Raw genomic sequence first — 23,554 nt, 5'->3', positions numbered from 1 at the left:
GGTTCCACAGAATCCGGGGCCGCCCACGCCTTTCGAGCCACCACTTGCATGAGCGGGTTGAAAGGCGGAGACACCCAGGAGGTGGAGGGTCGAGATCCAAAAGCCTCCAGGTATACCGACTCATCCTCGGAGGGGTTAATGGAAGGCCAGGTTCCCCCTCTGCTTAAAGAGTTCCAGGATGTCTGAAAAGGAGACATCCTCAGAGGGGGACCGTGGGGAACCCTCCGACTCATCTAAGTCGGTATCTGATGTCGTAGACTCGGGGGAGTCTGTGTGCTTCCTCTTGCACGTCCTCTTATGCGGGGGTTCTCCAGAAGGATCAGAAGAAACCTCGGAAGAGGACGTTCTTCCCAATGGGGAAACCTGGGGCGATGGATCGCTGGGTCCGGGAGCAAGAGAATGGGAAGAGACATCAACAGGCACCGAAGAGGGAGGAGCTAATGAAATTGACCGTTGACTCAGCTCCGGGGCTAGAACACTTATCACCTCAAAGGCTCCCCTCCCAGGGAGGCCAGAAGACTCCTGCTCCGAAGAGACAGGAATCCCCGGTCCCACCGAAAGCGAAGGCTCTGAGGCCGATGTCGGTGCCGAACTCACCAATGCCGAAGCTCCAAGAGGAAGAGCGGGGTCAGACAAGGGTCCGATGCCACTCACCCCCTCGGAGCCGACAAGGGAGACTCGACGACCGGATCCCTCCAAGGAAGGTCTCATGGAGGAAATCGGAGTCGAAGACGATGGAGCCGAAAGGGGAAGTATCGGCTCCGGCGGACCCACGGTCAACGTTCCGAGAAGCTCCGGCTCCGAACTCTGAAGGAGAGTCGGAGGAGGAATTTCAGGGGGATTAGGGATAGTGGTCGTCTGCTGAGACGGGCTATAGAGCATCTGGGCCAGTGCCTGTGACTTCAGCAGTCTACTTACCACCCTCTCCAAGTCATGGTCTGACAGCCTGGAAGACCTTGAAGATCGGCTCTGATGGCTCCGCTCCGAAAGTAGAGGAGATCCCGGAGCCGAGCGAATCGACTCCAGGGAAGGGGACCGAGATCTCTTCTTGGAAAGAGCCATCGGAGCCGAAGACCCTTCGGTTCCAGATGGAGCCGACAGCTTGTCGGCACCAGTCCTGGTCAAGGATACGTCGGCTCCGGCCGGAGCCGGCATCGACATAGGTGCAAGTGTATCGGAGCCAGGCGGCACCGATACCACCACCTCAGAGATAGAAAGATTGGCTCCAGCCGGAGCCGATCTCGACTCCGAAGGAGTCGGAGCCACCGCCGAAGGCTTAGGAGCCACAGCCTGGGCTTTAGGTGGCTTAGAGGGCTTTGCCGACCCAGTCTTGGTCAGGAAACCCTCTGGCTTCAACAAGCCACGTAGAATTAATTTATTTCTACGTTCCTGCAGGACTCTCTGGCTGAAGGAGTGACAAATAGCACAGGAGTCCTGCAGGTGTAAAGGCCCCAGGCAGTACACACAAGAAGTGTGACCATCTGTCAGAGACATTTTCTGACAGCACGAGTCACACTTCTTGAAGCCTGAGACCTTTACTTCTTTTGACATGGTATGCCAACACAAAAAACACACACACACACACACCAGTCACACAGTTAACTAATAAAGGTGGGGAAAACTGACTAAGACACACAGACTTCCTGACAGAAAAATAATAGAAGGGAGGCTTAAGGCCTGAAGGTAGGAAAAACTATCCCTAATACAATAGAAAGGTAACATAGGGCAAGATAGGTAGGTACTTGGTTAACTCTAACTGCTAAGAAAAGGAAATAAGGAAAATGGAAATTTTCCTGACTGACTTTTAGTACAAAAATACTAAATTTTACCTGAGCTGGTAAAAGGAGACCTCTTCGCGAAGCGGCAAATGAGATCTGGGGTAGTCACGCCTTGCATCATGGGATATAGGGTTGCCTCGAGCTGGTAAAATTAGCTCTCGAGCTTAGCAAGTGCCGAGTCGGAGCCAAACCATCCAGCAAGAATGAAGGCGAGTTTGACAACTTAACATCTGATCATTAACTGGGTTCCTTCAATTCACTTAATATGGTATCCAACTATCTTTACTACTTGTCAACATAACACAGAACAGCAGAGATGCTATTTTTGCCTTTACAGAACAGAGTCAGAAAATGCAACATGTTAAGCTCTGTGCAACAATAAATGATCGCAGGCAGTCAAGCAGCAAAGGGTGGCATGAGAAAGGCAACAATTTCAGCAATAAAACGGCTGACGTTTATATAAGCACAGCCCAAACCAACAAAGAAATCACATTTGTACTTCCCACTGGTTGCCTTATACAGCCAACCACACTGTAGCTGTACAAATTATTCTATGAAAACATATTTCATTCATCATTCCTATACAAGATGATCACAACTAGCTCCAGAGAAAATGAAAAACATCTACTATTATGGATCCATACATTGCTCAGAACAATAAAACAATAAGAAGAGGAGAAAATACACAACGTACCTTGAACAACTACATCCGGCTTTGCAACTGTTGAAAACCTTCGGTTTAGAGGGTCAATTTCACCAGGTGCCAAAAAACCCTAGGAAAAAAACAGTGTAAATTACTACCCAACACAAAATGCATCTGCCCAGACCACTCCAAGAAAATTAAATTTATTGTGTGTTGCAAACAGCACATGCTAGAAAATGACAGTACAGCATCCACTCACTGTACGAGTGCTTTAATGCAAAAATCAGAAAGAAAAACCAGCATAATGATATGGTTTTCATGACATATTTTACAATGCCAGTGACTTGGAGCAAGAAGTCATCTGATATCTGAGATTAGGAACAGCATTACATTACTTCAGGATGAAGGCTAGTCAAAATAAGTATCATCAGGTATAATTTTGATGAAGTGTGGGCGTTACAAGATGTTGGGGAGTTATGGTACCTTACTGGTGTACATTCCTGTAGACTCACATACGGCTACCTGTGCATATGCAACAGCTAATAAGGGCAGCCCAAATAGGAAAGAAGAAAAAGGGCAAAGATAATCCACGTGTCATATTACCTGCCAGCTTGAACTATTTCTTCAACTCAGTACAGTTACATCACAAACAACCTCTGCAGATGTGTGCTGAGGATGGGAAAGGGCAAGGAGAAGGTACTATGTGCGTAGAAAGCGAATGAAGTGTGCACTCTAGAGAAAGGAGAGATGCCACAATAATACTAAAACATGCATGTACTGAAGTGTGCATTCTAGAGAAAGGAGAGATGCCACGATAATACTAAAACACACATGTACTGAAGTGTGCATTCTAGAGAAAGGAGAGATGCCACGATAATACTAAAACACACATGTACTGAAGTGTGCATTCTAGAGAAAGGAGAGAGGCCATGATAATACTAAAACATGCATGTACTTGAGATGCATACACAGCAAAAGAATTAGGACAATGGTTTAGGATCACTGAAATGAAAAGAAAGGAAGGACTACAGCAGAGAATACAGAATGGCAAAATGAGAAGTGTTGGACAGAGCACACCACATTGGGAGAACATAGGGAAGAAGTAAACAGTTGGAAGGATACAAGAAAATGTGTGTCAGCATGGTAGCAGGCTTGCAGCTGGTCCATACTTGTTCCTTGTAACATCAACTATATATATTGATTTCTTACTTAGCAGTTGTTGTCTGTTTTATATTCTGCGTCATCTTTAACTAATCTTTTGACCTGATAAGCAGCTTTGGATGGATTAGAAAGACTGCGTATTCTGTTTCATGTAGGAGTTGTGTATACTTTTTGTTTAATGCCATTCTTCTCTCCTCTGTACAGCCTAGTAGCTTCCTACAGCTGGACAGAGTCCCTATACAAGGGGGATCCTCCAGATTCAATACAGAAAGTGCTACCTGGAGGGGCCATCACACAGGCAAACATTGGGGAGCTATGCCCCTGCTGGTATTGTGGTAATGACAGCTGTTTGTGTGTGCCTAAAACCACCTCCAGGCAAGGAGGACAAGTTAATGACATGACCATGGTGGTTCTCAGTTCCTCCATTCATATGCATACTCTCCTGCATGAGCAACTGGAGTTTATTACAATCATCATCAGCTGAATGAGTTGCATGCCAGCTCCTAGGTCGCTTCATTACTACAGCCCTCCACTGAAGGCACACAGTATTTTCTATGCACCCCCCACCAGGAAGGACATACCCATCCTCCTCTGCTTGCTCTGTCAAATACGCAAGTTAACTCAGCTCAGGTCAGCTGGATTTACAGTAATAGCATTTTATCTCCCTCTCTCTATATGCTACCAGCACAGGATTTATAAAGCAGTTTTCATACCAGATCATGTATTTTCAACCTCTGAGTACTGCCTGGTTTCTGTATCAGCTGTTGCGAACTTCAGTCACTTCTGCCTTTTTGGCCACTGTTCATTTTTATCTGATCTTTCTGAGACTTCCGTTCTGACAGCTATCAGTTTGTATTACTATCCGACTGGCCAGCTGGTGTCACTGTATGACATTTTGCATGGATCTTGTAAGTTGGTTACTGCTAGACAGTGATCCAATTACTACTAATTTTCCATGTGTTTTTGGTTTGGAATCTCTTGACACTTTACAAAATAGATCATTCTGTCCTGGCACTTCACTGACTAATGCTCATTTTACAGCTTTTTTTTGACAGCATTCACATCACCAAGGTATCAAAATATTAACTAAGTCTCTTGGTGATGTGGCTACATTTTCTGTATCCAGCCCTGTTTATTGGCCATTTTATTTTAATTGAATTGGATCTCCACTTCGGATTTGCATTATTACGTTTAACCTCCACTATAGCTTGTTTATGGTCAGCTGGCTGCTACTGGGTTATTACACAGTAAGACGTTTGACAACTGTTTGTTCCTGCAGTCAAACTTCGCCTTATTCATCTGTCTTGCTTTGTTACAACTGAAACACAACTGTACCAGGGAGCTCAAGCCAACATATCACACCTTCTCAGAGGAACTGGACTCCTCCACTAAATGGCACATCATCTTTCCTGCTTGAAAATCCATCTCTAACACTACTTTTTCTACACTCCATGCCTTTTTCAGCCCTTTGAGAGCTTTGTGGAGCTTCACTGCATGTCAGGATTATTTAAAGGAGATTATTTATATCTATTTATTTGTCTTTGTTTTCCAGGAAAGTCTGACTGGGTAATACCCATTTTCAGAAGAGGCTCAGGGAAAAAGCTTTACTTGCTTACATTGCATTATACTAAGTTCCAGTTAAACGCAAAGTACTTACATTTATACACTGAGATTTTACAGAGGTGGAAGTTACAAGAGAGAAAGCCCACATGCAACTTAGTGGACTGTACAGGCAGCAATTATACATAAAAATTGTTCTGTCATCTGTAAGAGGTTGAGTGTATTCTGTTTAAGGAGAGTATTTGGAGAGTATCGCATGGTGAACACAAAGTCTCAACCTTGAGATGAGCATATGCAGGACTAGGATTGGTTAAATTGTTCTTTAAGCAATAGTTTAAAATTACTGAGCTTGTCAGACAGTTTTATTTGTGTGGGGATACCATTCCAGAGTTTAGTTTATCAACGTATTGGGAGCAGAACGAGACTCCTACAACATTATTTGACTTACTTGTATGTAATAAGAATTTGTTACTAGAGCGGGGGTCCATTGCTGGATAGTAGGCCAGTAATAAGTTATGTAGGGCAGGTTATTTTTCTGGATGATAAATGAGTTTGTGTGGTGAAGTTTTTTGTGAATAGGTTAAGTAGTTGTGTTTAACTGCTTTAGGCTATGACAATGGTGGGTCCTAGAAGGGAGACTGGTGGAAAATTTAGCTATTTTATTGTAGCAGGAGGCAAGTGTCTTTCGTTGAGCAACGATTAAGTTTGTTAGGATAGTAGATGTATATAAAGAGTTGACAATAAGGAGGTCGTGGCTAGAGTTTTACTTGCTGTATCTGTATGGAATCCATTTTTCCTATAAAGGTAGCCTAGTTTCTGGTGTAGATTTAATGGTGTGCAGTATATGCTGGTCATATCCGAGACCGTTATACATTACAATGCCAAGAAGTTTACTGTGAAAGTTTCAATGACAGTATTTGCTGACTTAATGATATAAGATTGCTTTTGATTTTGGCAACTTTATGAGGTAAAAAGCATTAACTTAGTTTACTTGGGCTTGAGTAGGTTGTTTCTTTAAGCCAGGTTTCTACAGTGGAGAAAGACTTTTGGGTAATGTCTTGGAGCTTATTTATTGTTGAAACTGCACATATTAAGCTTTGAGTCGTCTGCATACTGACTAAACTAGCATGGTGAGTGGAGGTGTGGCTGTCATTAATAAATGTATTAAATAGGAGAGGACCCACGCTAGAGCCCTGAGAGACACCTGTAGCAATTGATTGAAAGGATGAGTAGGTTTGTTACCATTTAATGGCATGTTGCCTTCCAGACAGGTAACCAAGAAACCGCAACAAAGAGTACTATTAAAGTCCTATTGAGGGAGTCAAAGGAGCAGTTTCTGATGGAAGACAATATCAAATGCCTTTCACAAGTCTGAACATGGTGGACACAAACAGACCATTGTTTTTATGTTGGTTTATTTTACTGATAAAATGAAGTAGAGCAGTAGTGGTGCTGTGCTGGGACCTAAAGCCATGTTGTGTTTCTGAGAGCAGGTTATTTGAGGTTAGGTATTGCATTCGCTGAATACGGATGCATTTCTCTAATATTTTGGAGAGAATCCCTATTTGTCTGTAGTTATTAAACTCTGCAGATGTGCTGCCTTTGTGCAGTTGTGCAATGTAGGATTTTTTTCCCACAGTGATGGTATATATTTTTCTGCTATGGACCTGTTTAGTAAGGACATAGGGAAGGCTATAACTTTTGTGGCCATCTACTTCTATGGGTGTAGATTTTAGTTTAAGGATCAACTTCCTTATGAGTGCAGTAGGTACTGGACAAAACCTGAAGAGCTGTGGGTGGTTTTGATTGGACAGGGTAGACCGGGGGGGGGGGGGCAGATGCATTAGTGTCTAAAAGTGAATACTGATTAAAGTAGGAATTAAACTGTGTGGGGATATAGTCTCACATTATCTGTTTTTGGAGAGGGAGTGTTGTCTTGCTAGGGTGGAGTAGTTTATTTAGTGATGACTGAAAATGTTTTAGGTTGTTTCATGTTTGTCTTCTAGGTTGGTATAGTATCTTTGCTTATCCTGTTTGACATGAAGTTTTGCAAGGTTTCTAAGAAGTCTAAATTGCTGGTAGGCATTTTCAGTTCTAGTTTTATACCAATTTTTCCAGGCATTATCCCTTTTTGTCATGATTTTTGTTTCTTTTGTCAGCCATGGTGCAGGGTTGGACTTCACTCTCTTAGTATGTACTCGTGTTAAGTTCTTTAAGTTCTCTAATAATACGTTATTAAAGAATTCTACAGCAGTATCTAATAGTATTGTTCTAAGTACATTCCAGTTATACTATTTTAGTGTTTCACTGAAAATATCTTTACTGAAATTGGTTATATTTTTTATTTGATTATAGATATGTTTATCTAGATGGTGAGTTCGAATAGCATATGTTGGTATGTGGTCACTTATGCTGTGAGGCAGCCAACTTTTGACAGTTTGGTTTGTCTAATGTTGTCTCCCTGAAGTTTTATTGATTCTAGTAGGTATCGTTATTAACTGTCTGAAACTGAACAACTTTATGGATTCAGTGGGGGTAGTGGACTTTATGAGTTGTCAGTCTATTTTTTTAACCAGGTTTCAGTAGCTATGACTATATATGGAGTGTATGTGGCATGTCATGGATTTTATTGTACATTACGTTTATGTTCATATTTAGTTAGGTGAGCTTGGGTTCTTTTTTTTTTTTTTTTTTTGCTGAGATCTATTAGGTGACTGGTTTATTTTGGGGTTGGAAGTGATGGTTTTATAAGCAGTCTGACCTGGGTTGGAATAAACATCTCCACTAATTTACTAAATTGATGTGTGGAAGCATGGAGGTTTTTAGGTGAAATGGCAGTGGAGTTTTATTGTTTAATGAAATCTTGGAAAGTGAGAGGATGCCTGAGGAATGGAGAAAGTGTTTTGGTACTGATTTTTAAGAATACGGGTGATGTGCAGAGCTGTAGTAACTACAGAGGGATTAAACTGATCAGTCACAGCATGAAGTTATGGGAAAGAGTAGTAGAAGCTAGGTTAAGAAGAGAGGTGATGATTAGTGATCAGCAGTATGGTTTCATGCCAGGAAAGAGCACTACAGATGCGATGTTTGCTGTGAGAGTGTTGATAGAGAAGTACAGAGAAGGTCAGAAGGAGTTGCATTGTGTCTTTGTGGATTTAGAGAAAGCATATGACAGGGTGCCTAGAGAGGAGTTGTGGTTTTGTATGAGGAAGTCGGGAGTGTCAGAGAAGTATGTAAGAGTGGTAGAGGATATGTACGAGGGTAGTGTGACAGAGGTGAGGTCTGCGGTGGAAGTGACGGATGCGCTTAAGGTGGAGGAGGGATTACACCAAGTATCAGCTCTGAGCCCTTTCTTATTTGCAATGGTGATGGGACAGGTTAACAGATGAGATCCGACAGGAGTCCCCATGGACTATGATGTTTGCAGATGACATTGTGATCTGTAGTGAGAGTAGGGAACAGGTGGATGAGATCCTGGAGAGGTGGAGATATGCTCTAGAGAGAAGAGGAATGAAGGTCAGCAGGACTAAGACAGAATATATGTGTGTGAATGAGAGGGAGGATAGAGGAATGGTGAGGATGCAGGGAGTAGATGGTGGATGAGTTTAAGTACTCGGGATCAACAGTTCAGAGTAATGGTGAGTGTGGAAGAGAGGTGAAGAAGAGAGTACAGCAGGATGGAGTGGGTGGAGAAGAGTGTCAGGAGTGATTTGTGACAGACGAGTATCAGTAAGAGTGAAAGGGAAGGTCTACAAGAGGGTAGTGAGACCAGCTATGTTACATGGGTTGGAGACAGTGGCGGCATTGACAAAAACACCAATAAAAAGTCAAAATGAAGACAGCAACAGTTGAGCGAAAAAGACCTTTATCAAGATAACAGAGCTTTTTTTAACCTGAAAGCTCTGTTGTCTTGATAAAGGTCTTTTTCGCTCAACTGTTGCTGTCTTCATTTTGGCATTGACAAAAAGGCAGGAGTCCAAGCTTGACGTGGCAGAGTTGAAGATGTTAAGATTTGCAATGGGTGTGATGAGGATGGACAGGATTTGGAATAAGTATATTAGAGGGTCAGCCCAGGTGAGGTTTGGAGACAAAGCCAGAGAGGCAAGATTATACTGGTTTGGACATGTGCTGAGGAGGGATGCAGAGTATATTGGGAAAAAGATGCTAAGGATGAAGCCACCAAGTAACAGGAAAAGAGGAAGGCCTAAGATAAGATTTATGGATGTGGAGAAAGAGGACATGCAGGTAGTTGGTGTGACAGAGCAAGATGCAGGGGACAGGAAGAAATGGAAACAGCTGATCTGCTGTGGCAACCCCTAACGGGAGCAGCCGAAAGAGGAAGAAGATGTTTTACAGAGGGAAGAGTGTGGCTAGTTATTTTTTGATCTTGGTTTAGTATTTGATCGCAAATTTGGATACTTAGTCTTGAGATATTTGTAGATAAATAAATCGGATATGGTTTATTTATAGAGACAGACAGCATTATGGAGAAAGGCAGGCTGGGTAGATATTTATATTCTTTGTGAGAACTGGTTGAAGTTCTAAGTATTTGAAGGAGGTAGATTTGGTAACCGGTGATGAAGGCTAGTTGAGTGAGGAGAAATAGTAAAATAATCTGAGTTATGAGCATCTTATTTAACTTTGGTTTCATCTTTGTTGTTAATTAGGATTAGAAAACATTAAAAGGGTACTGAGCTGGTTGTAGAGATGCAATGTGATGGTTATAGTGGGCAAAGATTAAGACTGTTTCAGCATGAGTCTTGGGTGGTAAACAAGAGTTGGGTGTTACTACTGGGAGCAATTCTATTGATTATTTACTTCTATAGGGAACTGATGGTACTGGTTTGAGGAATATGTAGGTGGTGCTATGGAAGTGTAAATGTAGAGTAAAAGGTGGTGGGTGGGAATCGGGGATAGGGTAGGTGGAGCTGACTGAGCCTGAGCGTTAGTGAGGGTAAACTAAGTGGGTTGAAAACTTGGCAAAGACAGAAGAAAAAACAACCAATGACTTAAACAACCAAAAATCTACTGAGAGAGATAAGTAAAAGAACAATGCAGTTTAAAAGGCCTCTGAGCCAGTAGGTGAAAGTCTTGATTTTGTTGCTCTAGGGCACAGTTTTAGTACGAGAGAGTCCAATGTCGCCTTGACCTGACTACTGGTGATTACAGTAAAAAATTGCACTTGCCTGTTTGAACAATTGAATAACATAAGGAAATTTCTATGGATGTTGAAATGCAAAGTTCAAAGTTCAACCCAACCTCCATGGAACAGAAAAACAAGGCAGAAAGAGTAAAGAAGAATGCAGTAGTGGAGCTCTGACAAATTACCATCTTGGAACTTATAGTCACACAAGAAGAGAAATAAACTTAAGGAAGGGAGACACTGGACTGCTAAAAAAATGAAATTGAGCACAGTTAAAGGATTAATACCAATGGGGTTGCTGTGGTCTAAGAAAACTGAGTTATTACAGTGGGCAAAGTTATTTGTTTTAGGCTGCCATAAAATTTATAATTAACATAAAAATGTAGCCCACAGACTGGTAATCAAACTGCAGACCTCACTGTTACACAGATATGTATTTGCTTGCAGGGACACTTTTATAGCAAAATAAAAGCACAACAGAAAGTTGAGTTCACTGAGTTAATGTTGATGGTGTACAAATACTACCTCAGAGCTGAAAGTAGTTTAATAACTGTCTCAGACAAGGAGAAATAAGAAAGGAAGGGGGAGACCAAGGGTGACTTCCTTGAAGACATGCAGTTCCACTAAAGAAAGACAGGAGGATACAAATAATGGGAATATCAAGTCTAGAAGAAATAAAGAAAACGTAATAGGATGAAATAATTGGAGTAAGAGAACTACGAGTAAATTTAAGTGTCTAAAGTATCGAAAAACAGTCGCAGGACAAAGTGCCTCAATGACAAACTCAAGTCCACAAGTAAACTATTGAGGCAACACCACAGTGGCAGATGAGACGTTAATAACAAATAAAAACCATAAAACAAAATAAAAACAGTATACTCTATTAGCTCTTTCTCGTTCACAATGAACGCTTCCATCAGACATATCAAAAACTGCTGTGGTATACATTTAAATATATTACAATCACCCTATCAACTCAAAAGTCACCAATGATTGTGCTCTACTAATAGATCAATCATTAATTCTATTAACTTTAAAAGAGAGCTAAAACACCACCATTAAAAGCTGGGCTTCTCTATACAAGAAACAATCCATATACTATATATAAAAATGAAGGAAAAAAAATGTGTCCAAATTTCAGGAGTTAAAAATGTTATACAAAAGTTATACAAAACTGTGAATAAAATATATGACCTCAATCAAACAAGTGACTATCATAACAGGGACCACTAGATGGCAGTACATGCACACAGACTATATCTGACCCTACATCAATCCATTAGCAGTACATTATTGACTTAGTGAACTCTACCCTATACTCAAACCCATGCATACCAGACACTAAAGCACAATTATGTTAAACTTTTAAAGGGAAGAAATTTAATATGAATTTTTAATATATACATTATATTAAAAACATACATCTTGTATAAAGATTAAAACCTAAAAAATCTAAACCATATATAAAAAAATGTAACACATATATCTCCATAGTGAATAAGGCAAGCTTACTGAGAGGAGGTATATACATTATTGATGAAAATGTTCAACAGCAGTGGGCCGAGAGCAGACCCTTGAAGAAAACCTGTTTTAACTGGGAGAAAAGGAGAGATAGAAAAGACCCACTTGACAGATTGATATTTTTCAGATAAGTAGCTAGAGAACCACAGAACAGCTTGTCTGGAAAGTCCCAGAGAGGGTATTTGGGTCAAATGTTTCTCACGTGACACTGTGTCAAAGGCTATTGACAGATCTAGAAAAACAAAACAAACATTTTGAGATCATCTTAGCATATGGCCAGTTGTCTTATTTTTCTAGGTGGAAATCCCTGGACATTAAAATCCTGTGAAGGTTCTAGCTGAGATTTAGCCAAGTTTACAGTGATCCTCAATGAAAAGCGTATCTGAAGCAAGTAGTCCTTGCTGCTCCATACTGGCTGCTGCCAGGAGCCAACAGTTCACGAATAGAAAGACCCAGAATGCCAAGAAATGCATGCGGTTTGCAACAAGGGACATGCATGTTGTGAGCACCTGGGGGGGCTGTGGTGAGTACAAATGGAAGACCCAAAATTGATCATGACTGACTCCCACCTTCAAGCAGGGAAACCTTTTTGATGCTGTCACTATCTTTATATGTAGGTAGGTGCATGTCCTGAAGATCCAGGATGCATATCCAGTTCACTACCTGGACACATGGCAGAAACAACTGCATGGAAACCATCTGAAATGGCTCCTTCTTTACAATTCGAATAAGCCATTTCAGGTATAGTATCAGCCTGAAGTTCTTTTTTTTTTTTTTTTTTGGGGGGGGGCACTAAAAAGACTATGGAGTAAAAAAAAAACAGATCCTATCTAGTCTCGTGGGTGGCTCTACGGTTGAGGACATTCTGGACTTTTAAGGCTGCTTCCCTACATCGGAGTAGCACTTTTGGGGGAAAAGAAACTAATCTTGTTGACTTTTCCAAGAAAGAACATAATGCTCTCTAGATATAATGTTCTTTATCCAACTGTCCCATACGAAGGCCATCCATGTGAGAATGTGTAAGCAGAGGTGTCCCCTGACTGTCTCCGGAGTGGAACAGTCAGGCAAACCTACAGGGTAATAAGGGTGAAATCTCCAAAAGGACCTCTTAAAACACTTATAATTCTGAAAACCTCTACACATTGTGTGGTGGCCAGACTGAAAGTCTCTTTTGCCTCGGAACCCTCTGTCCTGCTGTTGTCTGTTATTGGGCTATAGGGATTTGCAAAACCAGATGCTTTGCTTCTTTCTGGTTGTAATTAAAGATCTTCTGCAAAGCTGCACACTTGGCCCAAATAGCCTCAAAACAGCATGTGTGAGAACTACAAAACAGATATACAGCCAAGCCAAGTAGGTACATCAGTGGTGAAATAGGTAGCACACATACCTTTGGTAAGAGAGCTGTGGGTTCTATTATAACACCAGACAGACTGATTGCTGACACTGCAGTGCAGCATTAAGAGGTGGGGGTTGTACTTCTGAGTGTGTTGTCCTTTGGAAGAAACAGCAAACAGAGGTCCCACCTGCTTAAGATTGCGGACGCTCAGGTGGATGTAAAAGATCCCATGGCACCTACTGAAAATGACAGGTGTCCTTTACTTAGTACAATAAAAAAAAAACATTATATTAAGACAAAATATATGCATTTCTATTTTTTCACCATCATTTTTATTACAGCATCCTCATTCTTCCACAATCACAGTTTGATTTTTCATAGCATGTGTCAAAAATCCATTTCCAATTAAACAATTTCATTCAATCTTGCCTTTCAAATAAATTTGTATTTACCTTTATCACAAATTCTTTATTTTAATATCCATACATAATCACATTCATATTTATGTTTGTCAGTCATATTCTTAAAAAAAGATTTCTTCACACTTCTTCCAGACCTTACTCTTTTACATTAAAAAAATGCACTGCTGTCTTTTCCTAACAAACTAACACTCTTTCAAATTAACACCTCATCATATCTTACTCTAGTAATGTAAAATTTCCCTGGAAAAAGCAAAGCCCATAATGAAAAAATTAAATACTTTGACTCACCTCAAGTAGTTAAGAGTTCAAACACCCTGTCTTTGTATCCATTTTCCATTTTTTTTATTGAAGATGCCCAGTCTTAATGCATCTTTTCAAAGCCAAGTACTTTCTACATCTCAACCTACTGGAGCACATTTTTCAGTGATGGAACTCAAACTATATATCCAGCTGCAAATCAAACTAAAGGCTCTCCAAACACGACGGGACTGTTAAAAAGTTTGAACACCGTGACTTAAAACTGTTATACATCAGCTTTTTAAGTATAATTGCTTTGAAATCAGTGAGATAACCCAAAGTGCATTAAAAATAAGATAAATCATAGCTTTAATCCGCACAGCACATTTAAAGCTCATTAATTCAGAGGTCAGTATGAACATGCCTAGTGGACACTCCCCACAAGCTCCTACAACAATATTCTTAATATACTCTAACAGATACAGGTCTTCTAATACCTATAACCCCCCTAGATAAAAAAATGAAACTGGCTGAAAAAAAGAGGTAAACACAACATAACAACCAGGGCATATGTTTCAGCTACTACCTAGTTTTCTTATACTCATTTCAAGCCAAGCTCACTGCAATACTGCCTACTGCAGTTAACTTGCATGTATTTAATAATAATCTAGCAGCTTGTACAACTTCCTTTAAAGTTATTAGGACTTGCCTTACTTCCTGTCTTGCTGCAGTTTTGCAGTCTTCCTCTTACTTAATCTAGGTGGGTTCTGGTTACCAACCAATCTGATTTTTTACTCCTCAGGTACCCTCCCACACACACTAAGTGACCACCTACCAGCTTATACCCACAGGAATATTACACAACTAATAAAGGAACATTAAGTTCAAAACTATCCATAAGCTCTCCAATTTCTCCAGACAGACTTTCAATGAATCTCTGAAAGCTAACTGGTCCATCCTAAGATTCCATTTAAATGATACAGTTGAACACTTCAGTGCAACATTTCTAAATATTGACACCTCAGCCTCACAATGTAAAAAAAAAAAAAAATTAAAAAGAATATCCCATGGATCACCAACCAATGCAAACTCCTTATAAAAGACAGAGGCAAAGCATGGATTAACTGGCAAAAGATTAACAAGTCTTACTTTATTCGTCAAGATAAACTCTAAATAAATTCTTGTCCTCCATATCCTTTATCATCAACTTAGGCACAAAATAGGATCCAAGCCCATACCCAGACACCCCCTACAAACAGTTACCTGTTTCAATACATACTTCATAGACTGCATAACCTACTTATCAAACTTACCTAACACAGCCTCTTCCATGCAGCTAACTTTCCCCATCCTAGACCCTAGCACATCTTCAGAAAACTCACCTAACTGCAACCTCTCTAATACAAACACAAAACACCCGTTTTGCCTTTCAACCAGTTTCTATTAACTCCCATAAAAAAGCCTTTACATAAACTAAAACATTGTCCCTCCTCAGCTGACAACTCTCCCCCGGAACACCTACATCTAGCTGCAAATGCAAAAGAATACCCAATAAGCATTCTTAATAGATCAATTACAGAATTCTGTGTCCTTAACTCATGGAAAATGGCACATTGTACCCTTTTACATAAAGAGGGTAACTCCACTGACATTACAAATTTCCCTCCCTTAGCCATCCTGACTCCCCTTGCTAAAATCCTTAAAATATGTATACAATTTCTCCACTTTCTCTTAAAAAAAAAATAAACTAATCACCAATATGCAACACAGATTTTAGCCAGACAACAGCACTTCCACTGCATTACTATTATTTACAGACACGGTCAATAAAGCTCGCAACTCTAATAAACTTGTATTTGTAGTACTTCCACATCCATCAAAAGCCACTGCCATAGTCTCTCACAGTAAACTCCTCAATCAACTTTCCACCCTGGCTCTATCTCCATCTATTCAATGGTTGACTGGCTACCTTGCAACAGGCAGCAAACTATAAAATGGCAAGGGTCCAGCTCTGCATACCTTCCACACTTCTATAAAAGAGTCCCAAAAGAATCCAACCATAGCCCTCTACTATTCAACATTTTTACCAATATACATTCATGGTCTTCCAAGATGGCTGCACACTGAGTAGCAGCTTAATTCTAGCTATCCCAGTGTGAAAACAGAAACTAAGCAGAGAAAGCCAGTGGACTTGTGCTTCTGGGTAAATTTCAGTAACTGGCTAGTAAGTTTACTGCCTGGATAGCAGGAAAAAAATACAGAGGACCTGAAGGAAATCCCAATACAAAAGGGAAGGGGAAAAAAAACACTGACTGGGAAATGTACTGCAGCTGTTCAGCAAAAAGTAGTGCAAGCTTCATACGTGACTTCCAGTAACCTGGAAGAAAACCTAAGACAACCGCAAACCGACCTGGTTGAAATAAATGAAACAGTGGTGCAGTATATCAACTCAAACAGAAAAAAAATTAAGAAGATTTAAACAGATATTCAGTTGAGGTGATACAACTGCAAAAAATCAGATGTCAAAATGAAGAAAAGACTGACTATGAGGCTGCTCAAGAAGAGATATTTCAAAAAGTAACACAGAGGACACGGCACATAGGGAAATCCTGAGATTTTCAGCTGCACCAGAGAAGCTGGAAAGAACAGACTGCATTTAGTTTATGTAAGCACAAACAAGCAACTGGGACAGGTATTCCACAGCAGGAATTGCAAACTGAAAGCCTAGTTTGGAGCACACACACAATGTGTTCCATTAGAAACCAACCTAAACCTTTCACAGTAAAGGTGCAAACCTACCAGCAGGAGGAGCTGATTCTGACAAAACAGTGACAGAAGGACAAGAGTACAAAAAGTGGGAAGCAGCACAATGTCTGAGAAGAATTACTCATTGTACACGAGACAGAAGACAAGTACATTTATTCCACTATTCAGGGAATGTCAATAAGCAAGCCTGAGATTCAAACTGCTGTACCCAGCTATTTTCAAATTATTCTTCCCTGGTGGGACAAAATCATTTTTTGATTAAGTACATGCTAAGAAGGAAATATAAACATTTGTCCAACAAAAAATATGCTGTGAAACAGAAGGAGATTCTGCTACATGTTCTTCTGGTAATAAAGAACAAAGAGAGACTGTGTCAGTGTAACCTTTTCCAATGTTTTAGTGGAAAATGCTGGAGATAAGAAAGGGAGCACAACAGTTGTCTAGAACAATCGAGAGTGTGTTGAAAATGAAGCAGAGACAGGATTTGGGAGATGGGAAAAACAGGAATAAAACCATTAACTTGGAAACTGACAAATGTGGGATTACACAGCAATAATTATATTTGTGAAATATGACAAAAAAATCTGGAAAACCTGGACTTTTTTGGACTTGTGGGGGACTTTAAAGTATATGCCCTACTTCATGTCATTAATGCTCACAAAAATACTGGGGGGAGGGGAAGAGGAGGGAGAAAGTTAACCGTAAGAAAACCATTTTTTCCTAATACTATTTTTATAGTATATTGTTTTCTTTGCATGCTATCATGTTTTCACAGTTGTTTTTAAGTGCAATAGGGATGCTACTGTAAACAGGTGCTCCTATTTTTCTATCTTTTCTCCTTCACTTTTAAGAAATGTTGGCACTGTGATATAAAAAAAAAGTTTGGTTAAAAGAGCGTGATAAAAGATAAATTATCGTGCTTCTCATTCTTTCATGGGTGAATGGCTAGATCTAGTAACAAGTTTTAAGAGAAAGCATGTAAATGAAAAAGAATAATAATAATTATATTTTTTCTAGCCAATAAAAGTATGGTTAGTAGCAAATCTGTATCTGGTCCTCATGCCCCCATGAAAACAATCTGATAAAGAGAAATTGGCTAAAAAAAGAAACTGGTTAGCAGATAATGCTCTCAAAGCATTTGAATGTTTTCTCAGCTAAGAGAGCTATAAAGATGAGTCAAAATCAGACAGCACTTAGTAGAATCACAGGATGCATCATGCATTTTAGCATAGATAACCTTCCTTTTAGGTTAACTCAATTCAGAGTGTGGATGTCAGTTTGGGGCATTTGTTCCTATTAGGAGGGTAAAGCTTCAATATTTGAAGATGTACATAGTTTCGTGTGCTAGTATTAATAGGTTTCAGAGGGTATATTAAGGGTGTGTTTGTTTTTTTTTGTGTGAGGGTTTTCAATTAAACTAAACATTTTGTAATTTTTTTAAGATCCGACAGGCTCAAATGGATGTGATAAAAAAAAAACATATAAAAGTTCAAGCTAAACAGTGGATGCATTTAACAAAAAAACTGTTATGCATAAAAGGTGGGAATAACTTTTTAATACAATGATGCTTTCTATAATGTCTTTAAATATGAATGGTCTTGCATATAAATACAAAAAAGAAAACAGTACTGAACTATATAAAAAAAATGTATAGTGCAAATAGTTATGCTACAGGAGACGCACTTGGAAAGAACTGAACATGTGCATTTGATAAAGAAAGGCTTTCAGAATGGTTATTCAGTGGAATACCTGGGACAAAAGGAAAACAGAACTACTTATATTAATTGCAAGAGGTGCTCCAATAGTGACAGAAGATAAAAAAATATATTGCCAGATTTGTAGTACTAAGGGGCTACTCGCATGGGAGGAGAATTACATTGGCATTTATTTACACTCCATCTAAAACTACTATACTGGAGCTTGAGGAAATTCTGGGAGAAATAGTCAGTTTACAGCAAGGAATATTATTTTATAACTGGGCAGTGGAATTTGATTTGGAGCAGTAAAGATGCGTCTGGGGGCGTCCAGAAGATAAAGTATAACAAGGGGTCTATGACAACTGATCGAATCAAAGCCAGTCACAAGTGGTGTCCCACAGGGATCTGTCCTGGGACCCCTCTTGTTCGGCATTTATTTCTCAGATGTTAAAGCAAACATGGGAGGGTTGTGGCTGACAAAGTTCGCAGATGATTGTAAACTAGGCGCCATAGTCAATACACCAGCGGAAACATACATCCTACAAAAAGGCCACACAGAACTGGTGCCGGAGTCATGGCCTTAAACTAAATGCCAAAAAATGTATAGTCATCCCCTTTGGGAAAAACAAAGTACCCACAAACTATCACATAGACAGCAACCCACTGAGTACGGAAAAAGTAATCAGAGACCTAGGGACCCAAGTCGACAGCGACCTCTCATTTGACACCCACGTTGCCAAAGTGGTTAGAAAAACATTCTACCTTGCAAACCTTACCATGAAGGGATTCACTTCCAGATCCAAGGATGTCACTGTAGCCCTATACTCCTCCCTCATCAGACCCATGATTGAGTACAATGCCCCATTTGGTATGTACCTCACCCGGCATTTGCAACAGCTGGAGAGAATACAAAAGTACCTCACCAAGAGGATCAAGGGTCTCCAACATATGTCTTATTCTGCCAGACTAAAGAAACTCCAGCTCTATTCAGTAGCTGCTCAGATGTGATCTCTGCCTGACGTACAAGGCCATGTCCAATCAGGAACTGATGGACATGCTCCACCTCAAAAAATCCAAATCCATCAGGACCACGAGAGCCAAAGACTTAAACCTTGGCACAAGTATGAATAGGACATGATGGAGGGATAGATTCATAACCCAGAGGCTTCCCATGCTCTGGAACAAGATCCCAGTTCATGTTAGGCAGAGCCCCTCACTGACTCTCTTCAAGAGAAATCTTGATGAGTGGATGGGAGATCGTAAGTTTACCCCAGGGGTCACATCTGTGTCACTACTAGATGGGGCACAGTAAACTAATTCTATTATATAAGGGACCTTCATTGTGTCACTACTAGACAGAGGCACAGTATTCTAAATCTATTCTGTGCATTTTTGTACCATTTCATGGGGTGGCGAAAGCCACATCACTATGGCTAGGCTTACAAATGCCCCAGGGCAGATAGCCTAGTACTAAACTATGAAACTATGAATAGGTAAAATATCGAATGGCTGTAACACCAAAAATACCATTCATAGAAATCGGTTTTGTGGGGGGCTATGCCCCCACTAAATATATATACCAACTTGAAGATCAGTGAGAAAAGGGCAAACTTCCCAATTTTCCCTGTACTCTGATCTCAGAAAACAGATTTCTATGAACAGCATTTTCGGTGTTACAGCCGTTCCATATTTTACCTATTTGATCTGTTGTCATAGACCCTAACAAAGAACAGCAGACTAAGAAATTTATGAAAATATTTGGCATGGAAGATGTGAATTCAGTACTAGAAGTCTGAAGTGAATTTACATATTACTCCCCAAGATACAAAAAAGTACAGTTTTGTACCTACCATAAATGTAGATGTTCGAGTGCTCATACAGCTGCAGTCATTACAGATGGGTTATCCTGCCGTCAGGCGGGTCCTCGGTCAGCCGAATTCCAAAGTCTAGGTCCGGCGTCGGTTGTCGTCGCTTCTTCCCTGACGTCAGTGCGGCAGGGATATAAAAGAGGCAGCCGACGCCATTTTCTTCAGTTTTTCTTGCCCCAGATGTCAGGTGCCCCCAGTAGGAAGGCAAAACATAATATTATGCAAACATGCAATGTAGATAAATCAAAAACAGTAGTTGCAAGCAAATACACCATAAAAGAATACCCCAAATAGGTTGTATGATAAAGGTGTTTGTCATAAGGCCTGTCCTAAGAGGGGATGGAGGGAGGGTAACCTGGATTGCAGCTGTATGAGCACTCGAACATCTACATTTATGGTAGGTACAAAACTGTACTATGTTCATCGTGCATACAGCTGCAGTCATTACAGATGGGTAGAATCCCAAAGCTAAGTAAGGGTGGTAGGCACTAAGTGGAACTAGGAGGGGCGAGGATGCCCTGCAGGACTGCTGTGGCAAAGGCCGCTCTAGATTTTGAGTATAGTGGAAGGTGGTAGTGCTTGGAGAAAGTGTGCACTGAACTCCAAGTAGCTGCTTCCAAAATGTCCTTGGTAGGGACTCCCCTGAGGAAAGCTGCAGAGGTAGCTGTAGCCCTGGTGGAGTGGGATCTGATGTATACAGGACAGATTTTCCATGAAATGAATAACAGAAGTGTATGCAGTGGGCTATCCATTTTGAAATTGTCTGTTTGGAAATAGCCTTTCCTTGAGCACCTGTAGCATAGGACACAAAGAGCTGCTCAGATTTCCTGAATGGCTTTGTTCTGTCCAAGTAATAACGAAGTTGTCTGTGAATGTCCAAGGAATGTAGTAGTCTCTCCCCTTTGTTCTGTGGATTTGGATAAAAGGTAGGTAAATGAATAGTCTGATTCAAAGCTACACTGGATACTACCTTTGGCATGAAGGTACGGTTGGTTCGTAAGGAAACTCTGTCCTGATGGAAAATGATGAATGGTTGCACAGCCATGAGGGCCTGTAGTTCCGAAACCTTGCGTGCTGAGGTAATAGCCAGAAGGAAGGCTGTCTTCCACGACAAGAATTGTAGCTCTGTTGAAGCAGCCGGCTCAAAGGGAGGCAGGGTCAGCTTTTCCAATACGAAGTTGAGGTCCCAAGCTGGGACTGGTGGTTTCCGTGGGGGTTTTATATTTTTTGCCCCTCTGAGGAACTGCCTTAATAGAGGATGTGAGAATAAAGGAGGATCTGTATTGTATTGTGCAGAAATGGCTGAAGCGTGGATCTTGATGGAGGAGAAGGAAAGGCCACTGTTTAACATCTCAGCTAGGTACTGTAAAATTTGAGGTATATTTATTACCCAAGGATTCTGGCCCTTTTCTTGATTCCAGGAACAGAATCATTTCCATTTGGCGGAGTAGGCTTTTCTAGTAGAGGGTCTTCTGGCCTCCAAGATGACATCCTGCACCTCCTTGGAGAGGAGAGTTTGTTGGGAAATTAAGGTATTCTCCATGCAGCTAGATTTAGAGTTTTGAGCTGGCTGTGAAGGGTTTTGTAGTTGTGCTGGGACAACAGAAGAGGAACTAGAGGTAGGATCCATGGTGGTGAGTGTGTCAGGCTCTTTAGGAGAGGATACCAGTGCTGTTGTGGTCAGTCTGGAGCAATGAGAATCATTTGTGGCCTCTCTGCTCTGGCTTTTAATAGAACTTTGGTCAGTAGAGGAAGAGGCGGGAAGGCATAGACTGTCAATGCTGTCCAACTGAAAGAGAGTGCGTCCACTTTCCAGGCCTGTGGATGATAGTTCCTTGAACAAAATTTTTCCAACTGGTAATTTCTGTGGGTAGCAAATAGATCTATGTCTGGCTGTCCCCATGCCAGAGTTATCTTTGAGAAGACTTGAGGATGCAACTTCCATTCGTGTGGGTCTGTCATATTTCTGCTTAAGTTGTCTGCCAGTGTGTTTTCCTTCCCTGGCAGGAATTGTGCCTGTAGTTGAATTTGTAATTCCAGTGCTGTGTTCCACATGGTCATGGCTTGCCTACACAGGGGGTATGAATGAGTTCTCCCCTGTTTGTTTATGTACCACATGACTGTGGTGCTGTCTGTCCTTATCAATAGCTGGCCTGGATGCAGTAGGTCTTTGAAGGTCATAAGAGCATTTTGCACGGCTAGCATCTCCTTTTGGTTGATGTGTAGGTGCTTCTCTTTTTAGGACCATTTTCCCTGAATGCACTGATCTGCCATGTGTGCTCCCCAGGCGTAGTCTGAGGCGTCTGTTGTGATGATTTGAGTTGCTTGAGGTAAACAGAAAGGGAGACCTGTGTTTCTTTGGCATGCTTGAGCCCACCACAAAAATTCCTTTTGAAGGCATGGAATGAGTGGTATAATTGTTTCAAAGCTGTGGCTGTGTTGAGACCATAAGTTTTTTAGGTACCATTGTAGTTTCCTCATATGCAGCTTTGCACATGGTATTAGTAGGATGCAAGATGCCATGAATCCCAGAGCCTGCAGGACTTTCCTTGCAGTTAGTCTGGTGAAAGTTGCCATTTTGTTGAAGTATTGAGACAGTTGCCCTTGTTTGTCTGGCGTGAGGTAGGCCATCTGGGTGGTTGTATTTAAGCTGGCACCCAGGAAAATTATCTGTTGAGAAGGTATTAGTTTTGATTTATTTTTGTTCACTGTGTATCCCAGGTAGTTTAACAGTTTTATTACAAATGCCAGATGCTGCAATAGAATGTCCTTGCTGTCCGCTTGGATCAGGCAGTCGTCCAGATATGGGTAGATTTGTATTCCTTGTTGCCTGCAGAAGGCAATTACTGATGCCAGGCATTTTGTAAACACTCTGGGCACAGTAGATAAGCCAAAGAGTAATGCAGACAATTGGTAATGGGTTGAACCTGCAAGAAATCTGAGGTATCTTCTGCAATCTTGTCTGACAGGGACATGCAGGTATGTCTCCTTGAGGTCCAATGTTACCAGCCAAGACTCCTTGCCCAGCATGGGAAGAAGCTGCTGTAATGTGAGCATCTTGAATTTTGGCACCTGTAGATTTGTGTTTAGGATGGATAGGTCTAAGATGGGTCTCCAATCTTTGTCCTTCCTTGGTACCAGGAATAGTCTGGAATAAAAACCTTGACCTTGTTCTTTTGCAGGTACCTCTTGAATCGCTTTCATATCCACGAGCACGGAAATTTGTCTTTGTGCCTCTGCCCTTTGATTTTGTGGCAGGTTTGGCAAGCCTCTCATTTTTGGAAGGGTGTGAAAGTGGAACCTGTAGCCTCTGCCTATAATGTCCAGAATCCATTTGTCTTTTGTAACAATGTGCCAGTTTTTTGAAAATAATGCCAGTTTTCCGCCCAAAGGTGCTGCCATTATAGCTTTGTTTGGCGGCA

General features: G+C 40.9%; 1 protein-coding gene across 5 annotated transcripts in view; it reads right to left on the bottom strand.

Moving 5' to 3' along the window:
* The window catches only part of PHKA1 (phosphorylase kinase regulatory subunit alpha 1), a 3,177,076-nt gene that overhangs the window by 1,864,165 nt on the left and 1,289,357 nt on the right, over nt 1–23,554 (bottom strand). For all 5 annotated transcript variants that reach the window (XM_044057561.1, XM_044057557.1, XM_044057558.1 and 2 more), the window contains exon 14: nt 2,473–2,551. In XM_044057561.1, the coding sequence (XP_043913496.1) occupies nt 2,473–2,551 (79 nt within the window). The remainder of the gene's footprint in view (nt 1–2,472; nt 2,552–23,554) is intronic.

Source organism: Protopterus annectens, chromosome 15.part0 (assembly GCF_019279795.1).
Source record: "Protopterus annectens isolate FY-2018-M chromosome 15.part0, PAN1.0, whole genome shotgun sequence".
Taxonomy (NCBI): Eukaryota; Metazoa; Chordata; order Ceratodontiformes; family Protopteridae; genus Protopterus; species Protopterus annectens.
This window is presented reverse-complemented; position numbering and strand designations above follow the sequence as displayed.